Source organism: Salmo salar, chromosome ssa02 (genome assembly GCF_905237065.1).
Source record: "Salmo salar chromosome ssa02, Ssal_v3.1, whole genome shotgun sequence".
Lineage (NCBI taxonomy): Eukaryota > Metazoa > Chordata > Actinopteri > Salmoniformes > Salmonidae > Salmo > Salmo salar.
In genome coordinates, this window is record NC_059443.1 from 36,562,899 (window position 1) to 36,583,794 (window position 20,896).

The 20,896-nt window shown below is 44.2% G+C and overlaps 1 protein-coding gene across 3 annotated transcripts in view; it reads left to right on the forward strand.

Moving 5' to 3' along the window:
- The window catches only part of LOC106582018 (inactive phospholipase C-like protein 2), a 53,491-nt gene extending 41,929 nt beyond the window's left edge, over nucleotides 1-11,562 (forward strand). For all 3 annotated transcript variants that reach the window (XM_045703247.1, XM_045703258.1, XM_014164677.2), the window contains exons 5-7: nucleotides 2,513-2,588; nucleotides 7,055-7,164; nucleotides 9,981-11,562. In XM_045703247.1, the coding sequence (XP_045559203.1) occupies nucleotides 2,513-2,588; nucleotides 7,055-7,164; nucleotides 9,981-10,187 (393 nt within the window). In that variant the 3' untranslated portion in view covers nucleotides 10,188-11,562. The remainder of the gene's footprint in view (nucleotides 1-2,512; nucleotides 2,589-7,054; nucleotides 7,165-9,980) is intronic.
- Nucleotides 11,563-20,896: the final 9,334 nt, after the last annotated feature.

The following is a 20,896-nucleotide window of genomic DNA, read 5'->3' on the forward strand; positions in this document are numbered from 1 at the left end:
TGTCATGCACAAAGTAGATGTCCTAACCGACTTGCCAGAACTATAGTTTAACAAGAAATTTGTGGAGTGGTTGAAAAATGAGTTTTAATGACTCCAACATAAGTGTATGTAAACTTCTGACTTCAACTGTATGTAATCTGTCTCATCACAATTTAGGTCACTCCAAGTTACCCTACAATTGACCCGTGTTACGTTTGGTCCACTCTCCCAGTGCACTCGAGGTGAATTGCGGAGCGGTATCGTGCTCAACCATGCCGCTGCTAAAAACTCTGGGTTTAAAATGGTGCATTTCAGAAATAAATAAGTATGAATGGAAAGCCGGGATCCACCTCTTTTTAACAAATGCCATTTAAAACTTTGATTTTCCCCCACTATTGAATTAAGAATTGTTGTGCATTGACTGCTTGTCAGATTGCACGTTTCCGTCTCTGTGGCACTCATAACTTGAATGCGCTTTGAGATGAACATTTCTCTCATAGAACACACAACGTCAAGCCGACTAGGTAAATAGATATACACAATTCTACTATGGGGTTGTCTGGTTTTTCTATTCATTACTTGTTTTATTTGCAGAGGAAAAGTAAATGTGGACTCTTCCAGGATCATCACAGTGCTCCTCTGCAGAAATTATCTTTAATTGAATGTGCTGTTCTTCGTGTTGTAAATGTATTGTGTCGATTTTTCTAGAAAAAATGTAGGGAAGTACCAATGTGTCACAAAGTACTAGTTTGTTAATGATAACTATTACCATTTTGAAGCCTTGTAAAACACTCCCAGTAGCACCACTAAATACACAAATCACCACAGCTAGTCTTTAGCGAGCAAAGCCAGCGTTGAGTTCAGCCACTTACCTCTCAATCCACTATAAATATCTCCCCGTGTTGCTGTGTCTGTCACCCAAGGCTGTAATTTCTTCACCCATTAGTAAAGTAATCAGTGTGCCTGACAGCCTCCAGCCCTGTTACTGCAGCTGTGGACTGTCACAAACACCCCACACGCCTCCCTCAGCTTAGTCACGACGTGTTACACTCATCACAGACTGTAGGAATGCTCTGGATTGCCATCATAAAACTAGGTTTGATGCCCACCTCAAATATATAGGCCATATTGTTAATTGTCAGGGCTTTGAAATAATTGTATAAATCACTCCTAATATTCAAATTGATGTATCACCAAAGAACATATTCTAATTGGTTTATTTCCTAATATCCCCACTTGGGTGTAGAGGGCTGGAGTCACTGTTTGAGTTCTCCATTTTCACTGCCTGAAGTGGAACGCCCAGCCCAGCAGTCCACCATGGACAAGCTGTCACAGACACACAGTCACAGTGCTGCTGATCCCCTTAGCTCCTGTCACATCGCTCTCAATGCTCCTAAGTAGGTACTCTCTTCTTTCTCACTGGCTGGGAATCTGGCACAGCAACAGGGATCGATCTCGGGGGCATGTTGTTGGGTCACTGGCCGACCGTCAGAGATTGACTTGGCAACTGGAGCTCTGCTGAAACAGCTGCCCACGCTCCCCACCCCAAGCCCCCTGCCCGGTCTGCCTTGGCCATGGAACAAGACCGCCTGTTTTTATTATGTGACCTTGCAGTGCTCTTAAGTCACTGAGGGAATGTACAAGTCAATTACGCCAGAGCAGAGAATATAAAGCCCAACACCCGTACCACTAATTGAAACGGAAGGCTGCCGTAATTGTGTCATCTCGCCCCAGAATCGCATTAAGAAGCCTATTCTAATTTTACATGTTATATCATTTCCTTCAGATGATCGTATTAATTGCACTCCGAGAGACGGTAATAAGGGAGAAAGATCCAGATGGTCGTATCCGTGTGTACGTCTCCTGGGTCGTGCAGTGGGTATTTACCAGGATCCATGACAGTAAACACACGCGTCATTAACCTCCCGAAATACCCCCGATGCACCAGGGATGTATTTTGGGGTGTTTTATTTTTTGGCCAGGCATTAGAAGTGCAAATGGGCCTCTATATGTGACCAGAGCCACCATGACAGTTTCAACACAGTCATGGAGGGCAGAAGAGTGTGCACTCAATTAAGACAGGGAGCTAAATTTAGCGGTCCGCTATCCAGCTGTGATGCCACAGATAAGGCTGTGTTACGCCTCTGAACAAGACCTCTCCTATTTACAACGGATTGCTGTAATAAACAATAATAACCTACTCTTGAAATCACATGTTTCAGACCAACTCTGAAACAGGACTGGAGCGTCATATTTTATAATGGTAACATGCAATGCCCTAGTTGTCTTGCGAATTTCAATAACATACACGAATACACTCTCCTCCCTCTGTTTTTTACCGTGCCTCAGCACAACTCCCGCTGCTTGGCCCTCTATCTCTGTAATAAGGGCCTAGGCTCCTTTCTCCCCCGCACTGAATACATACTCTGCAAAAACAAAACAAATGAAGATTGCTCACTACCGCAGGATGCCAGGCTGCTGTAAAGGGAAAAAGAGGTTGAACTGGACTGTCTGCTTTCTCCTCTCCTGACAGATGATCCAGACCAGCAAGGCTCTGCTGGAGAACTCTGAGGGAGCCTACGACCGAATACTGCTAACCCAGAAAGCAGGTAAGAGAGGGAAAGAGATGACTAAAGAGCGATGTTTAGCATGAAAGCCCATTTCTCTGCAAAGATCCACTGTCCCTCAGATCTTCCCATCTTCCTTTCATATACAATCACCCCCCTGTCTGAAGTATGCCATAGAGAGCAGCAGCTAACAAAAAATATGGACTGATTATGCCGGCCCTGTTACATAAGTTATTAACATTTGATTCATGCTCATTTCTGTGACCCGGCTGCTTTGAAACGCTGCTTTGGTTCTGCCTGGTTTTTGATGATTCTCACGGCGTCGGCCTTGCTGCTCCTCTAATTAGGAGGGTTGCAGCTGAGGTGGTAAACACCCAGGTTCTGAACAGAACAACATCAAAGACTGGCAAGCGGCTGCTGTCTCTTTTTATACCCGGTTTCCAACAGGAACCGCACCGCTACAAGACGTGCAGAATGAGATCAAGCCCATCTAATAACAATTGAAAGGGAATAATTTACCAGAATGGATAAAAATACGTTTTTTTTTTTTTTTGTCTGAGCAATTGATTGGAAAATTATTGATCTCATTGTTAGAATTCTGCGTTTGCACTTTGATATGAATATTGCAGCTTGTGTGCTCTTGCAATTTTATTATATCTGTGCGCTTAGCACTGTTTATCCCGCTCCTCTGGTGAGAGTCTCTGTGAGAATAGCCTTCTGGCCCTGCATAATGTGTTGACTTGACTTGGACAGGGGCAGTGTTAATCCATTCTGCTCTGGGGCGTGGGGGATCGGAAGGAGCTTGGAGCCTTGATAGGGTGATTGGCAGCTCATCAATGGAACACGCTGGCAGAGATCTCACTCCAAGGTTGGGAGAGTCTTGGCTTGAGAATCTTTCAGAATGTTCACCCTCTACTTCCTTCCCCCATTATGAGGGGAACTCGACAAGGTGGATTTTTCCAGAAAGAGCTCTAGTGGTGCAAACTCTGCAAAACCAAATTGTGTGCTTTAAAAGCAGCATAAAATTGACCTGTAGATTTACTACAGTACAAATAAAATCATATTCAGTGACGGGATCATTTAGACGTCTGTCTTTAATCTAATGCAGCGCATTTCAGCAACGTTTCCCATCTAAGCATTGTTTATGTTTCATTCATCATGGAGTAACTTGCTTGGAGTGCCGAGTGAGGAAAAACAGGCCATCGTTCCGGGGGCTGGGATTTATTGGTTTCCAGATGGATGACACATAAAATATTCATAGTCTGTTGTCTTGGCTCATCAAGGGGGTGGACGAGTGTCTTCTTTAACTGAGGTGTGTGTCGCAAATCAATGGCTTCTTGCCGTCATCTCCTCTTCTTAGTATTCATCACAACACCAACATGACCTGCCTTCAAGCTGCTGCCCGAGACATTAGCCGTTGGTAGTCTGAGAGTTAAGATGTGAACTGCCTAAAGGAACGGTGCTGAAAGAGACAACAAAAACATCTCTTACTCTAGGCAGAAGGGCCATACGGAATTGGGCTCACTTTTGGTGCTCGTAAGATCTATAGTATTACAGTATATTGTGTCCATAGTCTGAAAACATTCCTCTTCAAAGTTGATATGAACCCATCACACTTTGTCAATGTATGGTTATTTTCCTCTAGTCTTTGAAATGTCTATGAAAATGAACCTGAAAGTAACTAGGGATGGGCACACGTACACAGTACTCGATTTTAAAGTTTGCGTTTACTAATTACTCGAATACAAGTACTCAATTCACAAATGCGACTATTTATTATGTTACATTTATAAGCACTGACATTTCAAACTCGGGTAAGGTGTGTGTTCTTTGAGGAGTATATGAAGTGCATTGGACATGTTTTAAGTTGGGTTTTCAGTTGTGTATCTGAACAACCAGCATAGCGCAAACTTTTTTTTGCCTTCAGCACTGTTTCACGCTAACATGTTTGACGTAACTCAATTATTTCCATGAGTACTCAAATACAGAAATTCTTTCAAATTGTACCTAACTAGGCCACTCAGTTAAGCCAAAACGATAGGCTTGTGAAGGTAGGAAATGCTTCATGAATTTGTATTATTTTATTAGTTAATACGGGCACACATGACAACTAAACAGGTTAAACATGGACTTCCACATTGGCTGCCCAAGGCCTTTGGTTACTACCAGGCACCATATCAAATCTACTGGGCTGGATTCAACCACCAACATTTTGCAAAATAGGACACAGCAAATGGTAAACTAAGCAACGAGAAATTCATGTTATAATTTCATCTATACGTATTGTGAGTGTGAGTGGAAAATGGGTCAATACAAACTGTATTCCCTCCGGACAGTGAGCAGAACATTCCAGCAACAGCTACTGGAGTTCTGTGTAATCCATCATAACCACTCAGAGAGAGCAACCCGCCTCAAAAGACCCCCTGGGTAACAATAAACAAAGCTCACTACTTACTGTCTGAAGTGCACAGATCAAATGCAATACTTGACATTCACACAGGTACCAAATAACATCTGGGACAACTCAATAGCTGAACGAAAGACACCTAGTCTGGACAGAGTAATGCTTATAACAGATCCCACCTAGGTTAACTTTTACAAACTGCCTAGAAAACAAGCTAAAATGTGGAACATAAGATGAATGGAAAAACCCCATTACAGTAATGACCTATGGCCATTAAATACAGTAGGTGATATTCTACAGGGTCAAATGCATCATCTATTCAGGAGGATTGGGGACAATCCATCAATGTGTTGCTTTTGCGATTTCAATCCATTATTAATAAAGCTAGTAAACAGGCAGATCATCTTTTATAACATATGTACACGTATGCCACCGTTTGATACCAACAGGGATTTAGCCTCGGCTACAATACAGTTTGGGGAAACGGTTTCATGAATATTTCCTGTGACTGGGCACTGTGGTCCAAGTTCATTGTACTGACAGTTATTGAGCTCCAGGTATCCGAGGGAAAAAAATTACACCATCTAAAGAAGCTTACCCCTGATGTATTGTCATTGGCCACGGCAAACCCCTTTCCTACCTGCCGCTCGGTTATGGACTGTCAAAGGTGACTGAGAACCTTTGGTGGCTCCATACAGTCTCTGTCAGCGAGCATAAGCTTGCCGAGAATTGAGTTTGAAAGGGCTTGCTCAGAATGACAGAATTAGTGCCCCGCCACACACCCCCAACTCTACACTGCGTTGCTAAGCAACCCCTGCTGAGAGTTGGTTGTGTGTGTGTGTGTGTGCGTCCAGCACAGTCATGCTTCATGAGTACAACAACAGTGACTGTAGTTACAGCAGCACAGCACCTGAGGGTGGGGGATAATCATTCCGGAATCATTACGATGTTTCACAGTGAACAAAATCAAAAAGGCTGGGAGTAACAGATTATTAGCACAGTGTATGGTCCAATTTTAAAAAAAAATCTATGCCCTACGCATTCTCTGTAAGAGAATACAATACTAGCCTCAGCCAGGGCCTAATTTGTGAACATTTCTTTGGCCGTTTTCTCAGTCTCGACTCTTCATCTAGGTCAGGTATGTGCTAACTGCTGGAGTGCCAATATCACAGACCTCCTCAGAATCATCATCAACATCCATCCAACCCACCGTATATCTCATATGTACGGTATGTGGTGTTGCCATGGAAACAACACCAACAGGGCTGGGAACCGACCCAGAGCTGATAGAGCGCCGCGATAGATCTGAGCATGCTCAGTCTGACCGTTTCAGCGTGTGTGTGTGTGTGTGTGTGTGTGTGTGTGTGCCATCAGCTGAGTCTGGTGAAGCTATTAGTAGTATACCAAGCTCCCGTTACCGAGCACCTTAACGGCCAGACCCTCAGCTGTTGCTCTTATGTTGTGGACTGCAACCTGACTCAAATCAAACACACGGCAATGTTCGTCTGTGTATCCTAACGGAGAGCCCCACTCCGTCAGAGAGAGAGAGAGGAGGAAAGAGGGGAAGGAGAGGAGGAAGGGAGCTCCTCGCCTTGATGCTAATCCACAGTGAGGGGATGTCATGTCTGCCCTGCCCTGCCCATGCTAGTCTTGCTCTCTCTTTCTCTCACACTCTCAAGAGAAGATGTCTCTCACTCCATCTTGACCTCACCAGCTTTGCTTCCGTCCTCATGTTGTCTGCTGGGCAGCTGTTTTCAGACTAGTGTAATTTTTATAGACCATGAAAACAAAAACTGAACCAGGTAGTTCTAGTGCTGTATGCACACTGAGAGACTGACAAAGAGACTTGAATACTTAACGTATGATCATCTAATGTGTGTTTGTGTTTTATCATTGTCTCACATGTCAAGAATGAAACCAAATGTGTGGAGGCTTTAACTTAAGGCTTTTCCCATAGTGCTGACACTGACCTAACCCCAATTGGCATTTCATGCAAACCTAGCATATAAATGCATTGAACATTGTACGTCAATGCTAGGCTCTGGGACAAATGTGTGTGAATACAGAGTGTAACACTCGTGTCCCCTGACCCCTCTCTCCCCAGCGATGGAGTTCCATGAGAACCTCCATGACATGGCGGTGAAGGAGGGCCTGAAGGGCAGGAAGCTGGCCAAGGCTGTGGAGAGCTTCACCTGGAACATAACCATCCTCAAGGTAACGATAATGATCACCTAGTTTGAGTAATTTGTTTTTGCAATCTTTTTTTGTGACAGTTTTTATCTTTTGTTTAATCTATTTTAGCTACCAGTAAACCGTATAAAACCATTGCGTATAAATCGATCTGTGGACACCGTAGATCAAAATGGTTTGCATGAAGAGGTAGGCCTGAGTCTCAGACACAGGAGTGTCTCATCTCGCCTGTATGAAGCAGGATGTGACATCTGACACCTCTTGCAGCAGGGATGTCCCTCCTACCATTTTAATTCGCTCTTCCGACTGTCAACTCCTGTCTGAAGCCTACAGTGCCCTCGGAAAGTATTCAGACCCCTTGACCTTTTTCACATTCGTCAGCAATCTACACACAATACCCCATAATGACAAAGTGAAAACAGGTTTTTAGAAATGTTTGCAAATTTATAAAAAATGAAAAACAGATACCTTATTTTCACAAGTATTCAGACCCTTTGCTATGAGACTCAAAATTGAGCTCAGGTGCATCCTGTTTCCATTGATCATCCTTGAGATGTTTCTACTCCTTGATTTGGAGTCCACCTGTGGTAAATTCAATTGATTGGACATGATTTAGAAAAGCACACCTGTCTATATAAGGTCCCACAGTTGACAGTGCATGTCAGAGCAAAAACCAAGCCATGAGGTCGAAGGAATTGTCCGTAGAGCTCCGAGACAGGATTGTGTCGAAGCAGAGATCTGGGGAAGGGTACCAAAACATTTCTGCAGCATTGAAGGTCCCCAAGAACACAGTAGCTTCCCTCATTCTTAAATGGAAGAAGTTTGGAACCACCATGACTGTTCTTAGCGCTGGCCGCCCGGCCAACTGAGCATTCAGGGAAGAAGGGCCTTGGTCAGAACCCGATGGTCACTCTGACAGTGCTCTAGAGTTTGTCTGTGGAGATGGGAGAACCTTCCAGAAGGACAACCATCTCTGCAGCACTCCACCAATCAGGCCTTTATGGTAGTGGCCAGACAGAAGCCACTCCTCAAAAAAAGGAAATAACAGCCCGTTTGCCAAAAGGCCCTTAACGAAGCTCAGACCATGAGAAACAAGATTCTCTGGTCTGATGAAACCAATACTGAACTCTTTGGCTTGAATGCAAAGGGTCACGTCTGGAGGAAACCTGGCACCATCCCTACGGTGAAGCATGGTGGTGGCAGCATAATGCTGTGGGGGTGTTTTTCAGCGATGGACTGGGAGACTAGTCAGGATCGTTGCAAAGATGAACGGAGCAAAGTACAGAGATCCTTGATAAAAACCTGCTCCAGAGCGCTCAGACTGGGGCAAAGGTTCACCTTCCAACAGGACAACGACCCTAAGCACACAGCCAAGACAATGCAGGAGTGGCTTCGGGACAAGTCTCTGAATGTCCTTGAGTTGCCCAGACTTGAAGCTGATCTAACGTCTCTGGAGAGACCTGAAAATAGCTGTGCATCAACGCTTCCCATCCAACCTGACAGAGCTTGAGAGGATCTGCAGAGAAGAATGGGAGAAACTCCCCAAATACAGGTATGCCAAGCTTGTACCGTCATACCCAAGAAGCCTCGAGGCTGTAATTGCTGCCAAAGGCGCTTCAACAAAGTACTGAGTAATGGGTCTGAATACTTATGGAAATGTGATATTTCAAAAATAATTAATAGATTAACAAAAAATACTTTGTCATAGATGGACAATATTAAAATGAGATGAAAGGCGAGTTCCTAACGAGTTCAGGAAGCCAAGCTAGAGCTCTGAGAGATGTTCAAAGCAATGAGGGCAGACATTTTGATCAAGAGAGACCTTTAGAAACTTTGCACATTTTCTCTAACACTAAATATACAAATATGTATTTTACAGTTATAAGGAAGGTGAAATCTTAATAGTTTTGAAAAAAAATTCATTTCAAGCCTTATTCATACAGTTTTGTTGAATAGGAAATCTGTGTACTTGAGCTTGTGTCCTCAAAAGTGACTACACCTCTGCAATGTAACTATTTTTACCAGAAAGGTGAGAGTTTAATCTTGGAGAATGCAGCATTACTAGTTATTGTTTATCTCATGATAAATAATACGTTTTTGGGATTACGTAGATTACATTTTCTATTACATTTAGTTACATGTAAGCGGTTTAACTTAATGTTTGTTTTATTGAGGACAGGCGTAGGCAATGAATTTAAATTCAAGAAACTACTTCCGAGCAAACACTTCAGAGATTCTGATTCCACAATGCAGTTGAGCTTCACTAAATGAGAAAAACAGTTTGTTTACAGAAGGGACATAAGGTAGCTAGGTTTAAATTGACATTTGTTTTTCAGCTGCAGCGCGGTGGAATAAGAGCCTATGTCTGAGTTAGATTGTACACACTCAGTCTGATGTATTTGTCTTCATGCCGTTCATTTAATCCCTGTCTCAATACAAGGGGTAATTATCGAGGAATGACCTTCCGCATATTTATTTGTAATATTTGCATGCATTAATTGCATGCTCACCTCATGAGCGTTTGGGCTCATCATTTATACATGGTCCCCAGGAAATTGAGTTGGTGCCTGGTGAGTGTTTGGCTACGCTGCATAATTCATTATACACAGAAGCAGCGGTTACGCTCTGTGGGCGTTGGGGAGATGTAGGACTCCAATGTCTGACCGCATACAACTAAGATTAAACAGTTAGTACCACACTACTCTCTCGCTTTGTGACCTTTTTAAGGTATTATTGGTTTCACCCTTTGACTTTCTGTTTAAACTGGAGATTGAAGTTGTTGATACATGCTCCATTGTCTCTATATTGCCATTCCTGTCATGTCCCTGCATCCCCTCCAGGGCCAGGCGGACCTGCTGAAACACGCAAAGAGTGAGGTCCAGGAGAACCTGAAGCAGATCCACTATGCCGCCCTCACCTGTAACCTCAGTAAGGACGGGCCATCAGGGAGCACGGCAGGCTCCGAGTCCAGGACCCGACCACGCAGCCTGGACGCCATCCCCGAGAAAGCCACGGGGGAGGACGAGCTCTCTGAGGAGGACAACTGAAGGCTTACACCCTAAACACTTCATACCTCCAAGCCCCTTGCCCTACCCTAGTGGCATACATAAATCTCCTTACCGCATTCCCACACAAACCCAACTACAGTATAACTGTTCTAGTGCCGTTGCCACACAACTATTCTTATTCCAGCGCCGTATACAGCCATTCCATTCCCACCCCAGTCCCACTCAAACCTCCCTTTGCTTAACCCGGTACCACACAAAAAGCCCTTAACCCTTCCTGCCCACCTCAACGTTCAACAGCAAGATGTTGCGGGTCAACTAGGAGGGCCACGTGAACTTGCAGCCACGGGACAGTCTTAAAGCAGTGACCTACTGTAGAGACAGTGCACTTATTTACAGGCAGACCCCAGGGTCTGACCCTAGGAGAGCCACTCTGAACAGTCCAAGGATTTCTTAAGCACAATTTACGGGTTTCTGACCAACCAGAAACTAGAGCTGTGAATGTAATAGGAAACAGGAAGAGGAAGGGAGGAAAAGGGAGGAGAGAGCTGTTTACAATAATGAACTTGTTCATGTTTTTGTCTGCCAAAATAGTATGTGTATATATGGAGTTCTGTTACTTTTTTTCCAACGTGCTTCATTTTATTATTGTATTCTTGAGAAATAAGATTTATTTTGTAAAGGAAATGGCTCGTCCATGGGAAAAAAAAGTATTTTATTTGTCTGTGCAGATGTGAAATTGAGGTGTCCTTTACACTTTCCCACTGGAGAGTTCCTTTGTCGAGACAGAGGGACGGATAGAGACTTTAAACCTCAGTGTGTGGTCCAAGGGTGGCAGTCGAGTCTCAAGCACTACCAGCAACTGCTTTGGGAAGGAACCATGGAGAGAGTAACGCCTACGTTTTGGTGTCATTTCACCATTCCATGTGAGAGGGTTGAGTGGGATGTACAAAGTAATAATAGCTTCTCAACCTGTCCTGGTAACAAACTAGCACCCTATTCATGAACACGGTTTCATATATGACTGTGCCTCATATATGATTGCTACAAATCAGTCAACAAAGGGGATGGATGGTGAGGAAAGAGACGCTCTTCCTCACATCCATCCATCTTTTCCCCCACCAGTTGCTTCTAGTTTTGTATTTGTCCGCTGTTCATTCTCTCCACAGTGCTGAAACAGTGTTGCTCCTAGTCAACTTTAGCCACCCACCACTACCTCTGGATCTCACCACCAGTGTTTTAACTGGGCCCACACTGGGACAAAAAGTCATTCATGAACTTCAGTGTCGTGACAGTTGTATTTATAACTGTTGTTAACCATTTTTACAGATGGAAGGGGGAAAAGTTGAACTGAATACCGGTTTTGCTCTTATCTGTTAATTCCCGAAACCTTCAGAATAAACTACGTCAAATCGTTTATGGTGTCTGGTGTCAGAATCAATGACAGACCGTATGAACATTCATTAACATTCTACAGTGTGCTGTTTTCTGTTGTATTAATGGTATTACTGTTTAAGGGCAGACAGAGACTGCAGGGTCTGGATATCCCAACCATCACATGAAGCTGCTGGAGGAACTGAAGGATCTCTATAGATTAGTTTACAGTGTGCTGATAGGAGTGGAAAGAGCCTTGGGATATCTAGCGAACCACAGATGTGTCTGGCACATGTTCCAGATATATACACACACACACACAGCTGATAACCCATGCAAACACACACAGACAATATTTTTTGTCACGATATTTGTTTTTCCCTGATAGACCACTGTGTTGTGGTGGTCACTTGTCGTCACAGAAAACAAGCACCCCAACACATCACAGGACAAAGGCCCCGGGACATGTTCTTTAGAAAATCAGAAAGAGTCCTGAGTAAGTCGAACTGGAGTACAGCACCACACAGTAGCATTTAGAATAGATCAAAGCCAACTTTATTGGTCGCGTACACAGACTTGTAGATGTGCAGTAATACCTTGCAATAAAAATAAAAAAACAATCCAGAACAAATAATAAAAGATGTTTTATATATATACATAGTGGGGCAAAAAAGTATTTAGTCAGCCACCAATTGTGGAAGTTCTCCCACTTAAAAAGATGAGAGAGGCCTGTAATTTTCATCATAGGTACATTTCAACTATGACAGACAAAATGAGAAAAAAAAATCAAGAAAATCACATTGTAGGATTTTTTAAATGAATTTATTTGCAAATTATGGTGGAAAATAAGTATTTGGTGAATAACAAAAGTTTATCTCAATACTTTGTTATATACCCTTTGTTGGCAATGACACAGGTGAAACGTTTTCTGTAAGTCTTCACAAGGTTTTCACACACTGTTGCTGGTATTTTGGCCCATTCCTCCATGCAGATCTCCTCTAGAGCAGTGATGTTTTGGGGCTGTCGCTGGGCAACACGGATTTTCAACTCCCTCCAAAGATTTTCTATGGGGTTGAGATCTGGAGACTGGCTAGGCCACTCCAGGACCTTGAAATGCTTCTTACGAAGCCACTCCTTCGTTGTCCGGTTGGTGTGTTTGGGATCATTGTCATGCTGAAAGACCCAGCCACGTTTCATCTTCAATGCCCTTGCTGATGGAAGGAGGTTTTCACTCAAAATCTCACGATACATGGCCCCATTCATTCTTTCCTTTACACGGATCAGTCGTCCTGGTCCCTTTGCAGAAAAACAGCCCCAAAGCATGATGTTTCCACCCCCATGCTTCACAGTAGGTATGGTGTTCTTTGGATGCAACTCAGCATTCTTTGTCCTCCAAACACGACGAGTTGAGTTTTTACCAAAAAGTTCTATTTTGGTTTCATCTGACCATATGACATTCTCCCAATCCTCTTCTGGATCATCCAAATGCTCTCTAGCAAACTTCAGACGGGCCTGGACATGTACTGGCTTAAGCAGGGGGACACGTCTGGCACTGCAGGATTTGAGTCCCTGGCGGCGTAGTGTGTTACTGGTGGTAGGCTTTGTTACTTTGGTCCCAGCTCTCTGCAGGTCATTCACTAGGTCCCCCCGTGTGGTTCTGGGATTTTTGCTCACCGTTCTTGTGATCATTTTGACCCCACGGTGTGAGATCTTGCGTGGAGCCCCAGATCGAGGGAGATTATCAGTGGTCTTGTATGTCTTCCATTTCCTAATAATTGCTCCCACAGTTGATTTCTTCAAACCAAGCTGCTTACCTATTGCAGATTCAGTCTTCCCAGCCTGGTGCAGGTCTACAATTTTGTTTCTGGTGTCCTTTGACAGCTCTTTGGTCTTGGCCATAGTGGAGTTTGGAGTGTGACTGTTTGAGGTTGTGGACAGGTGTCTTTTATACTGATAACAAGTTCAAACAGGTGCCATTAATACAGGTAACGAGTGGAGGACAGAGGAGCCTCTTAAAGAAGAAGTTACAGGTCTGTGAGAGCCAGAAATCTTGCTTGTTTGTAGGTGACCAAATACTTATTTTCCACCATAATTTGCAAATAAATTCATAAAAAATTATACAATGTGATTTTCTGGATTTTTTTCCCTCATTTTGTCTGTCATAGTTGACGTGTACCTATGATGAAAATTACAGGACTCATCTTTTTAAGTGGGAGAACTTGCACAATTGGTGGCTGACTAAATACTTTTTTGCCCCACTATATATACACTGCTCAAAAAAATAAAGGGAACACTAAAATAACACATCCTAGATCTGAATGAATGAAATAATCTTATTAAATACTTTTTTCTTTACATAGTTGAATGTGCTGACAACAAAATCGCACAAAAAGAATCAATGGAAATCCAATTTATCAACCCATGGAGGTCTGGATTTGGAGTCACACTCAAAATTAAAGTGGAAAACCACACTACAGGCTGATCCAACTTTGATGTAATGTCCTTAAAACAAGTCAAAATGAGGCTCAGTAGTGTGTGTGGCCTCCACGTGCCTGTATGACCTCCCTACAACGCCTGGGCATGCTCCTGATGAGTTGGCGGATGGTCTCCTGAGGGATCTCCTCCCAGACCTGGACTAAAGCATCCGCCAACTCCTGGACAGTCTGTGGTGCAACGTGGCGTTGGTGGATGGAGCGAGACATAATGTCCCAGATGTGCTCAATTGGAGTCTGGGGAACGGGCGGGCCAGCCATAGCATCAATGCCTTCCTCTTGCAGGAACTGCTGACACACTCCAGCCACATGAGGTCTAGCATTGTCTTGCATTAGGAGGAACCCAGGGCCAACCACACCAGCATATGGTCTCACAAGGGGTCTGAGGATCTCATCTCGGTACCTAATGGCAGTCAGGCTACCTCTGGCGAGCACATGGAGGGCTGTGCGGCCCCCCAAAGAAATGCCACCCCACACCATGACTGACCCACTGCCAAACCGGTCATGCTGGAGGATGTTGCAGGCAGCAGAACATTCTCCACGGCGTCTCCAGACTCTGTCACGTCTGTCATGTGCTCAGTGTGAACCTGCTTTCATCTGTGAAGAGCACAGGGCGCCAGTGGCGAATTTGCCAATCTTGGTGTTCTCTGGCAAATGGCAAATGTCCTGCACGGTGTTGGGCTGTAAGCACAACCCCCACCTGTGGATGTCGGGCCCTCATACCACTCTCATGGAGTCTGTTTCTGACCGTTTGAGCAGACACATGCACATTTGTGGCCTGCTGGAGGTCATTTTGCAGGGCTCTGGCAGTGCTTCTCCTGCTCCTCCTTGCACAAAGGCGGAGGTAGCGGTCCTGCTGCTGGGTTGTTGCCCTCCTACGGCCTCCTCCACGTCTCCTGATGTACTGGCCTGTCTCCTGGTTGCGCCTCCATGCTCTGGACACTACGCTGACAGACACAGCAAACCTTCTTGCCACAGGTCGCATTGATGTGCCATCCTGGATGAGCTGCACTACCTGAGCCACTTGTGTGGGTTGTAGACTGCGTCTCAAGCTACCACTAGTGTGAAAGCACCGCCAGCATTCAAAAGTGACCAAAACATCAGCCAGGAAGCATAGGAACTGAGAAGTGGTCTGTGGTCCCCACCTGCAGAACCAGTCCTTTATTGGGGGTGTCTTGCTAATTGCCTATAATTTCCACCTGTTGTCTATTCCATTTGCACAACAGCATGTGAAATTTATTGTCAATCAGTGTTGCTTCCTAAGTGGACAGTTTGATTTCACAGAAGTGTGATTGACTTGGAGTTACATTGTGTTGTTTGTGTTCCCTTTATTTTTTTGAGCAGTATATATATATATATATATAAGCCATGACTAGAATACAGTATGTAAACATTATTAAAGTGACCATGTACACAGGGCAGCAGTCTCTAAGGTGCAGGGTAGAGTAGAGTGGTAGCCGTTTAGAACCGTGACTAAGGTTCAGGGCATGGTAATGGGTGGAGGCCTGGAAATAGAAGCTGTTTCTCAGTCTCTGTCCCAGCTTTGATGCACCTGTACTGTCTCCACCTTCTAGATAGTAGTGGGGTGAACAGGCAGTGGCTCAGGAGGCTGATGATCTTTTTGGCCTTCCTGTGACACCAGATGCTGTAGATGTCCTGGAGGGCAGGTAGTGTGCCCTCGGTGATGTTGAGGATGAACCTTTTGAACAGTATTTTTGTCATACTTTGTATAATTTATAAATAGTCCTCATAATGGGAGTTGAGATTCATGTCAGTTCAGCTGCACCATCTATAGCAATGACTCAAATCTGGGTATAATGTATTTCTTTTTAATAACCAACTGAATTCAAGGCAACCTGTGTATAAACTAATAAAAAACGTACTGTTGAACAAGCTCAAAGAAGAGAAGGGAATGGATTCCATTCGAATGCCATTCTGGATGCCCGTGACAAACAGTGTCTGGTTAGTATCAGTTGCACCATAGACAAGACAGGGCCTTGCAGATCACGTCAACAACCAGTGAGGACACATTCCCCATGAATAAATCTGAACGTTTGGAATAGATCTGCTTTGTAACATTGTGAAAGGTCGAGACTTAGATATTTAGTGGGTGATGCGTTGGCTAATAAATGAACTACCCAATGTTTGATTTAGGACAGACAGCCTCTCATGTTGTATGATTGTTTTGTTTATGCAGTTGTGCTTCCATGCCACTGTAGACTACATGTACGTGCAATCCTCCGGTCGCTGGTCTTGCCTGAGAAGCGAGTCTCCCTGTGGTCTTCGTGATGAAGCAGTGGAGGCCATTAGTCTAGCTGTGGACCAGGCCTCATTCTAGGGAGCTGCATCCAGCCGGTATGCCATGGCGTGATGGCCTGGAGATGCCTTGAATTGAACTGCTGGAGAAGCAGTCTGAGAAGGCTATGGAGCTAAGGTCAGCCAGTACCTTCTCTCAGCTCTGCTCTGCTCCCATCGATCCACATTCATCCCTTTTCAACTCTCACTCAAACTCCTATTCTACCCCTGCCACTGTTCTGAGCAAGAGAAATTATGTTTCTTAACCCACAGAGAAAAGTGACCTTTTGATCCATAACTGGTTTATGGGTCAGGCTTCTTTGCAACGTTCTCTAGGAATAACCAGAGGCAGCTGAACAAACTGTAGCCCTGTATTAGAAAGATACACTATCTTCCCACGTTGAATAATTCATGCTCTGCCAGTCACTAAACTGCACGTCCCAGAGCGGATTGCTCTCGCTCGACGGTCCCCTTTGTAGAAAGCCTGTGTTGCTCATCCAGAGCACTTAGTGCTATGCGCCTCTCTGCAGACTAAGCACCGCAATCATGACCGGGGGCATAAGCCTCAAGACAAGAAAGAGTATTCAGAGAAAAAGGCTCACAAACAGATAAATAGAGCACTTACAGAGCTAATGCTAACACAGAGTCTTTTTCTGCCTCCGCATAAAGAGATGTATAGATAGCTAGCTGCTTATCAGTTTAGCTAGCGGCTGGCATGTCCAGGGAATGTCTGCTGCTAACAATGTAGTGAACAATACCCTGTTTTTCCCCTCAACTATAAACTATACAGGAGAAATTGTGTGCGCTTATCTCAAGAGAAGCTTAATGGAACACATGTATACAAGCCAGGTCTGCAGGGCGCTCTGTTTATGTCTTTCTTTAAAAAGTTGTCTAGTTAAACTGTAAAGTAGACATTTTCCACATCAAGAGTTTCAAGTTTTGCGATGTCAAAATGACATTGAACAGTTCTCCTGGTTAGCTTGACCACCCAATGTTCTCACACTGTCTCACAGATGAAGTTGTCTCGTCACATCGAACAATGTGTACCATGCCCATTGATCATAAAACCGTCAAGTATTTACATATCAACATACAATTGAGATACCTGGGAAGTGGCGATGCCATATCAGACTATCAAGAATCCAAGCTACCATCTTGACCCTAAAATGTGTTATAGGAATACTGTGGATCCTTTTGGTAACTAACCTAGCAGAACCTCGACAAAGAACCCAGCGTTGACTGCTCTTCCGTTCCTTTCACTGTCACACTGCTGCACGAACTCAGTTTAATCATGGCACGACACAATAACTACTTGTTCTTGCCAATGAACATTGTGCCTCTGTGTGGGCTGGTGGCTGGTGCAGTGCTCTTAGCCCTGGCTTCCTTTCCCTGCTCCCTAACAAACTGCAACTGTATTCTGTTTTTGACTTCCACATAACGCCACATTCTCAGAGGACAATGCAGACGTACAGGACATAGCACGACAACAGTTGATGTAATGGTTCGATAGTGTGGTGAAGTCATTCATCCTTCTGCCTTGGGCAAAAGCAGTAACCCGGGATTTGAACTGGGACGTGATGAACCACCTGATCCTCCTCACATAACTTCTGTAACAGTTAGACTTATTCATCACAAAGGAAGATACAAAGTATTATACAAAAATAAAGTGCTATGAACATTTCATAACACTTTATTTCTGTATAGTACATTGTTCTTCCGTTCTCAATCAAACCAGAAATAAATTACCTACAGTATCAGGTACCGTGTGCGATAGTCTTGTTCCCTCTTACTCGATTAGAATGGTGGGTGAACCAATAAGCGTGAGGAAGAATATTAACGTAATTGCTGAAGCAGCTGGTTCCTGTCTGGTTTATGATCTATTGTTTCAATAGGACACATTTACCAGCAGCATACCACCCTGCATCCCACTGCTGGATTACCTCTGAAGCTAAGCAGGGTCGGTCCTGATCGGTCCCTGGATAGAAGACCAGATGCTGGTTGCTGTACATCACCCAGGTGGCTGCTGCACATTGGTGGTGGAGTTTCTATCTTACTATGTAAAGCACTTTGAGTACCTCAGTTGGTAGAAAATAATCTAATCAATTATTTATTATAATGTAGCCTGGAATCTAAATTGTTGAAGTAAAACCATGGTGAAACAGAGTATTCCCGTTTGTATTCCAGGCTAAACAGAGTGGGGGTTGAAAACACCAATTTCTTCTGCTTTCTTTCATAAACGTCATTATTATCTCTTCTTGACTGGATCTCTGAGTGACTCATTACTGAAAACTGACAGTGTCATCCTCAGACATGAGCGATTCTCTTCCTATAGGCCTCAGATCGTTAAATGATTAGTCTCAAAGTGACTTTGCTAGAGTCAAAAGTACACATTTTAAAGGACTTGTGAAAGCTTTTGAGTGATCAAAAAGAAATTCACTGGATATAGATTCCATATGTGGCCTACCCATTAATGCTTTTACAAATGTGAAAAGGAGTGTGGGTCGGGGTGTTTAGGGGAAGGATCAAATCAAATGTATTTATATAGCCCTTCTTACATCAGCTGATATCTCAAAGTGCTGTACAGAAACCCAGCTTAAAACCCCAAACAGCAAGCAACGCAGGTGTAGAAGCATGGTGGTTAGGAAAAACTCCCTAGAAAGGCCAAACCTAGGAAGAAACCTAGAGAGGAACCAGGCTATGAGGGGTGGCCAGTCCTCTTCTGGCTATGCCGGGTGGAGATTATAACAGAACATGGCCAAGATGTTCAAATGTTCATAAATGACCAGCATGGTCAAATAATAATAATCACAGTAGTTGTCGAGGGTGCAACAAGTCAGCACCTCAAGAGTAAATGAGGTGCTTTTCATAGCCGATCATTGAGAGTATCTCTACCGCTCCTGCTGTCTCAAGAGAGTTGAAAACAGCAGGTCTGGGACAGGTAGCACGTCCGGTGAACAGGTCCGGGTTCCATAGCCGCAGGCAGAACAGTTGAAACTGGAGCAGCAGCACGGCCAGGTGGACTGGGGACAGTAAGGAGTCATCATGCCAGGTAGTCCTGAGGCATGGTCCTAGGGCTCAGGTCCTCAGAGAGAGAGAAAGAGAGAAAGAGAGAATTAGAGAGAGCATACTTAAATTCGCACTGGACACCGGATAAGACAGGAGAAATACTCCAGATATAACAGACTGACCCTAGCCCCCCGACACATAAACTACTGCAGCATAAATACTGGAGGCTGAGACAGGAGGGGTCAGGAGACACTGTGGCCCCATCCGATGATACCCCCGGACAGGGCCAAACAGGAAGGATATAACCCCACCCACTTTGCCAAAGCACAGCCCCCACACCACTAGAGGGATATCTTCAACCACCAACTTACCATCCTGAGACAAGGCTGAGTATAGCCCACAAAGATCTCCGCCACGGCACAACCCAAAGGGGGGTGCCAACCCAGACAGGAAGACCACGTCAGTGACTCAACCCACTCAAGTGACGTACCCCTCCTAGGGACGGCATGGAAGAACACCAATAAGCCAGTGACTCAGCCCCTGTAATAGGGTTAGAGGCAGAGAATCCCAGTGGAGAGAGGGGAACCTGCCAGGCAGAGACAGCAAGGGCGGTTCGTTGCTCCAGAGCCTTTCCATTCACCTTCACACTCCTGGGTTAAAGTTATTTTGAGAAAAAATGCCTATATCACGTTAGGCTACCATTACAACCCACCCGTGGCATATACACTGAGTATACAAAACATTAGGAACACTTCTCTTTTCACAACAGACTGACCAGGTGAATACAGGTGAAAGCTACGGTCCCTGATTAAATGTCACCTGTTAAATCCACTTCAATTAATGTAGATGAAGAGAAGGTGACAGCTTAAAGAAGGATTTTTAAGCCTTGAGACAATTGAGACATGGACTACTTGTGTGCTATTCAGAGGGTGAACGGGCAAGACGAAAGATTTAAGTGCCTTTGAACGAGGTACAGTAGTAGGTGCCAGGCTCACCAGTTTGAGTCTGGCTAGAACTACAAAGCTGCTGTTTTTTTTTTTTTTTAAACTATCAACAGTTTCCTGTGTGTACCAAGAATAGACCACCACCCAAAGGACATCCAGCCAATTTGACACAACTATGTGAAGCATCAACATGGGCCAGCATCCCTGTGGAACGCTTTTGACACATTGCAGAGTCCATACCCTGACGAATAGAGGCTGTTCTGAGGGCAAAAAGGGTCCAACTCAATATTAGGAAGGTGTTCCTAATGTTTTGTACATTGTGTATAGTAGCCTACCAAAACAAATATACGAATATGTGGGACACAACCAAACAATTAAAACAGCTGTACTTTCCAAACTAGAACATGTTTGGTAGTACCCAAACAATGGTATCATTGTCATGTGCTTGTGATATTTAAGGTAATAATCAATGCTCTCCACATCCCTCTAAGAAAGTTTCAGTAAGAGGTGTTATACTGACCTCCAGTGGCTTTGGGCGGTACTGCAGGCATAATGTCGTCACAAGGGAATATCATGAACAAGATTAAGATATCCATACAGGGGGACAGTTGCATACTGACTGGGATGTCAGTTATAGATG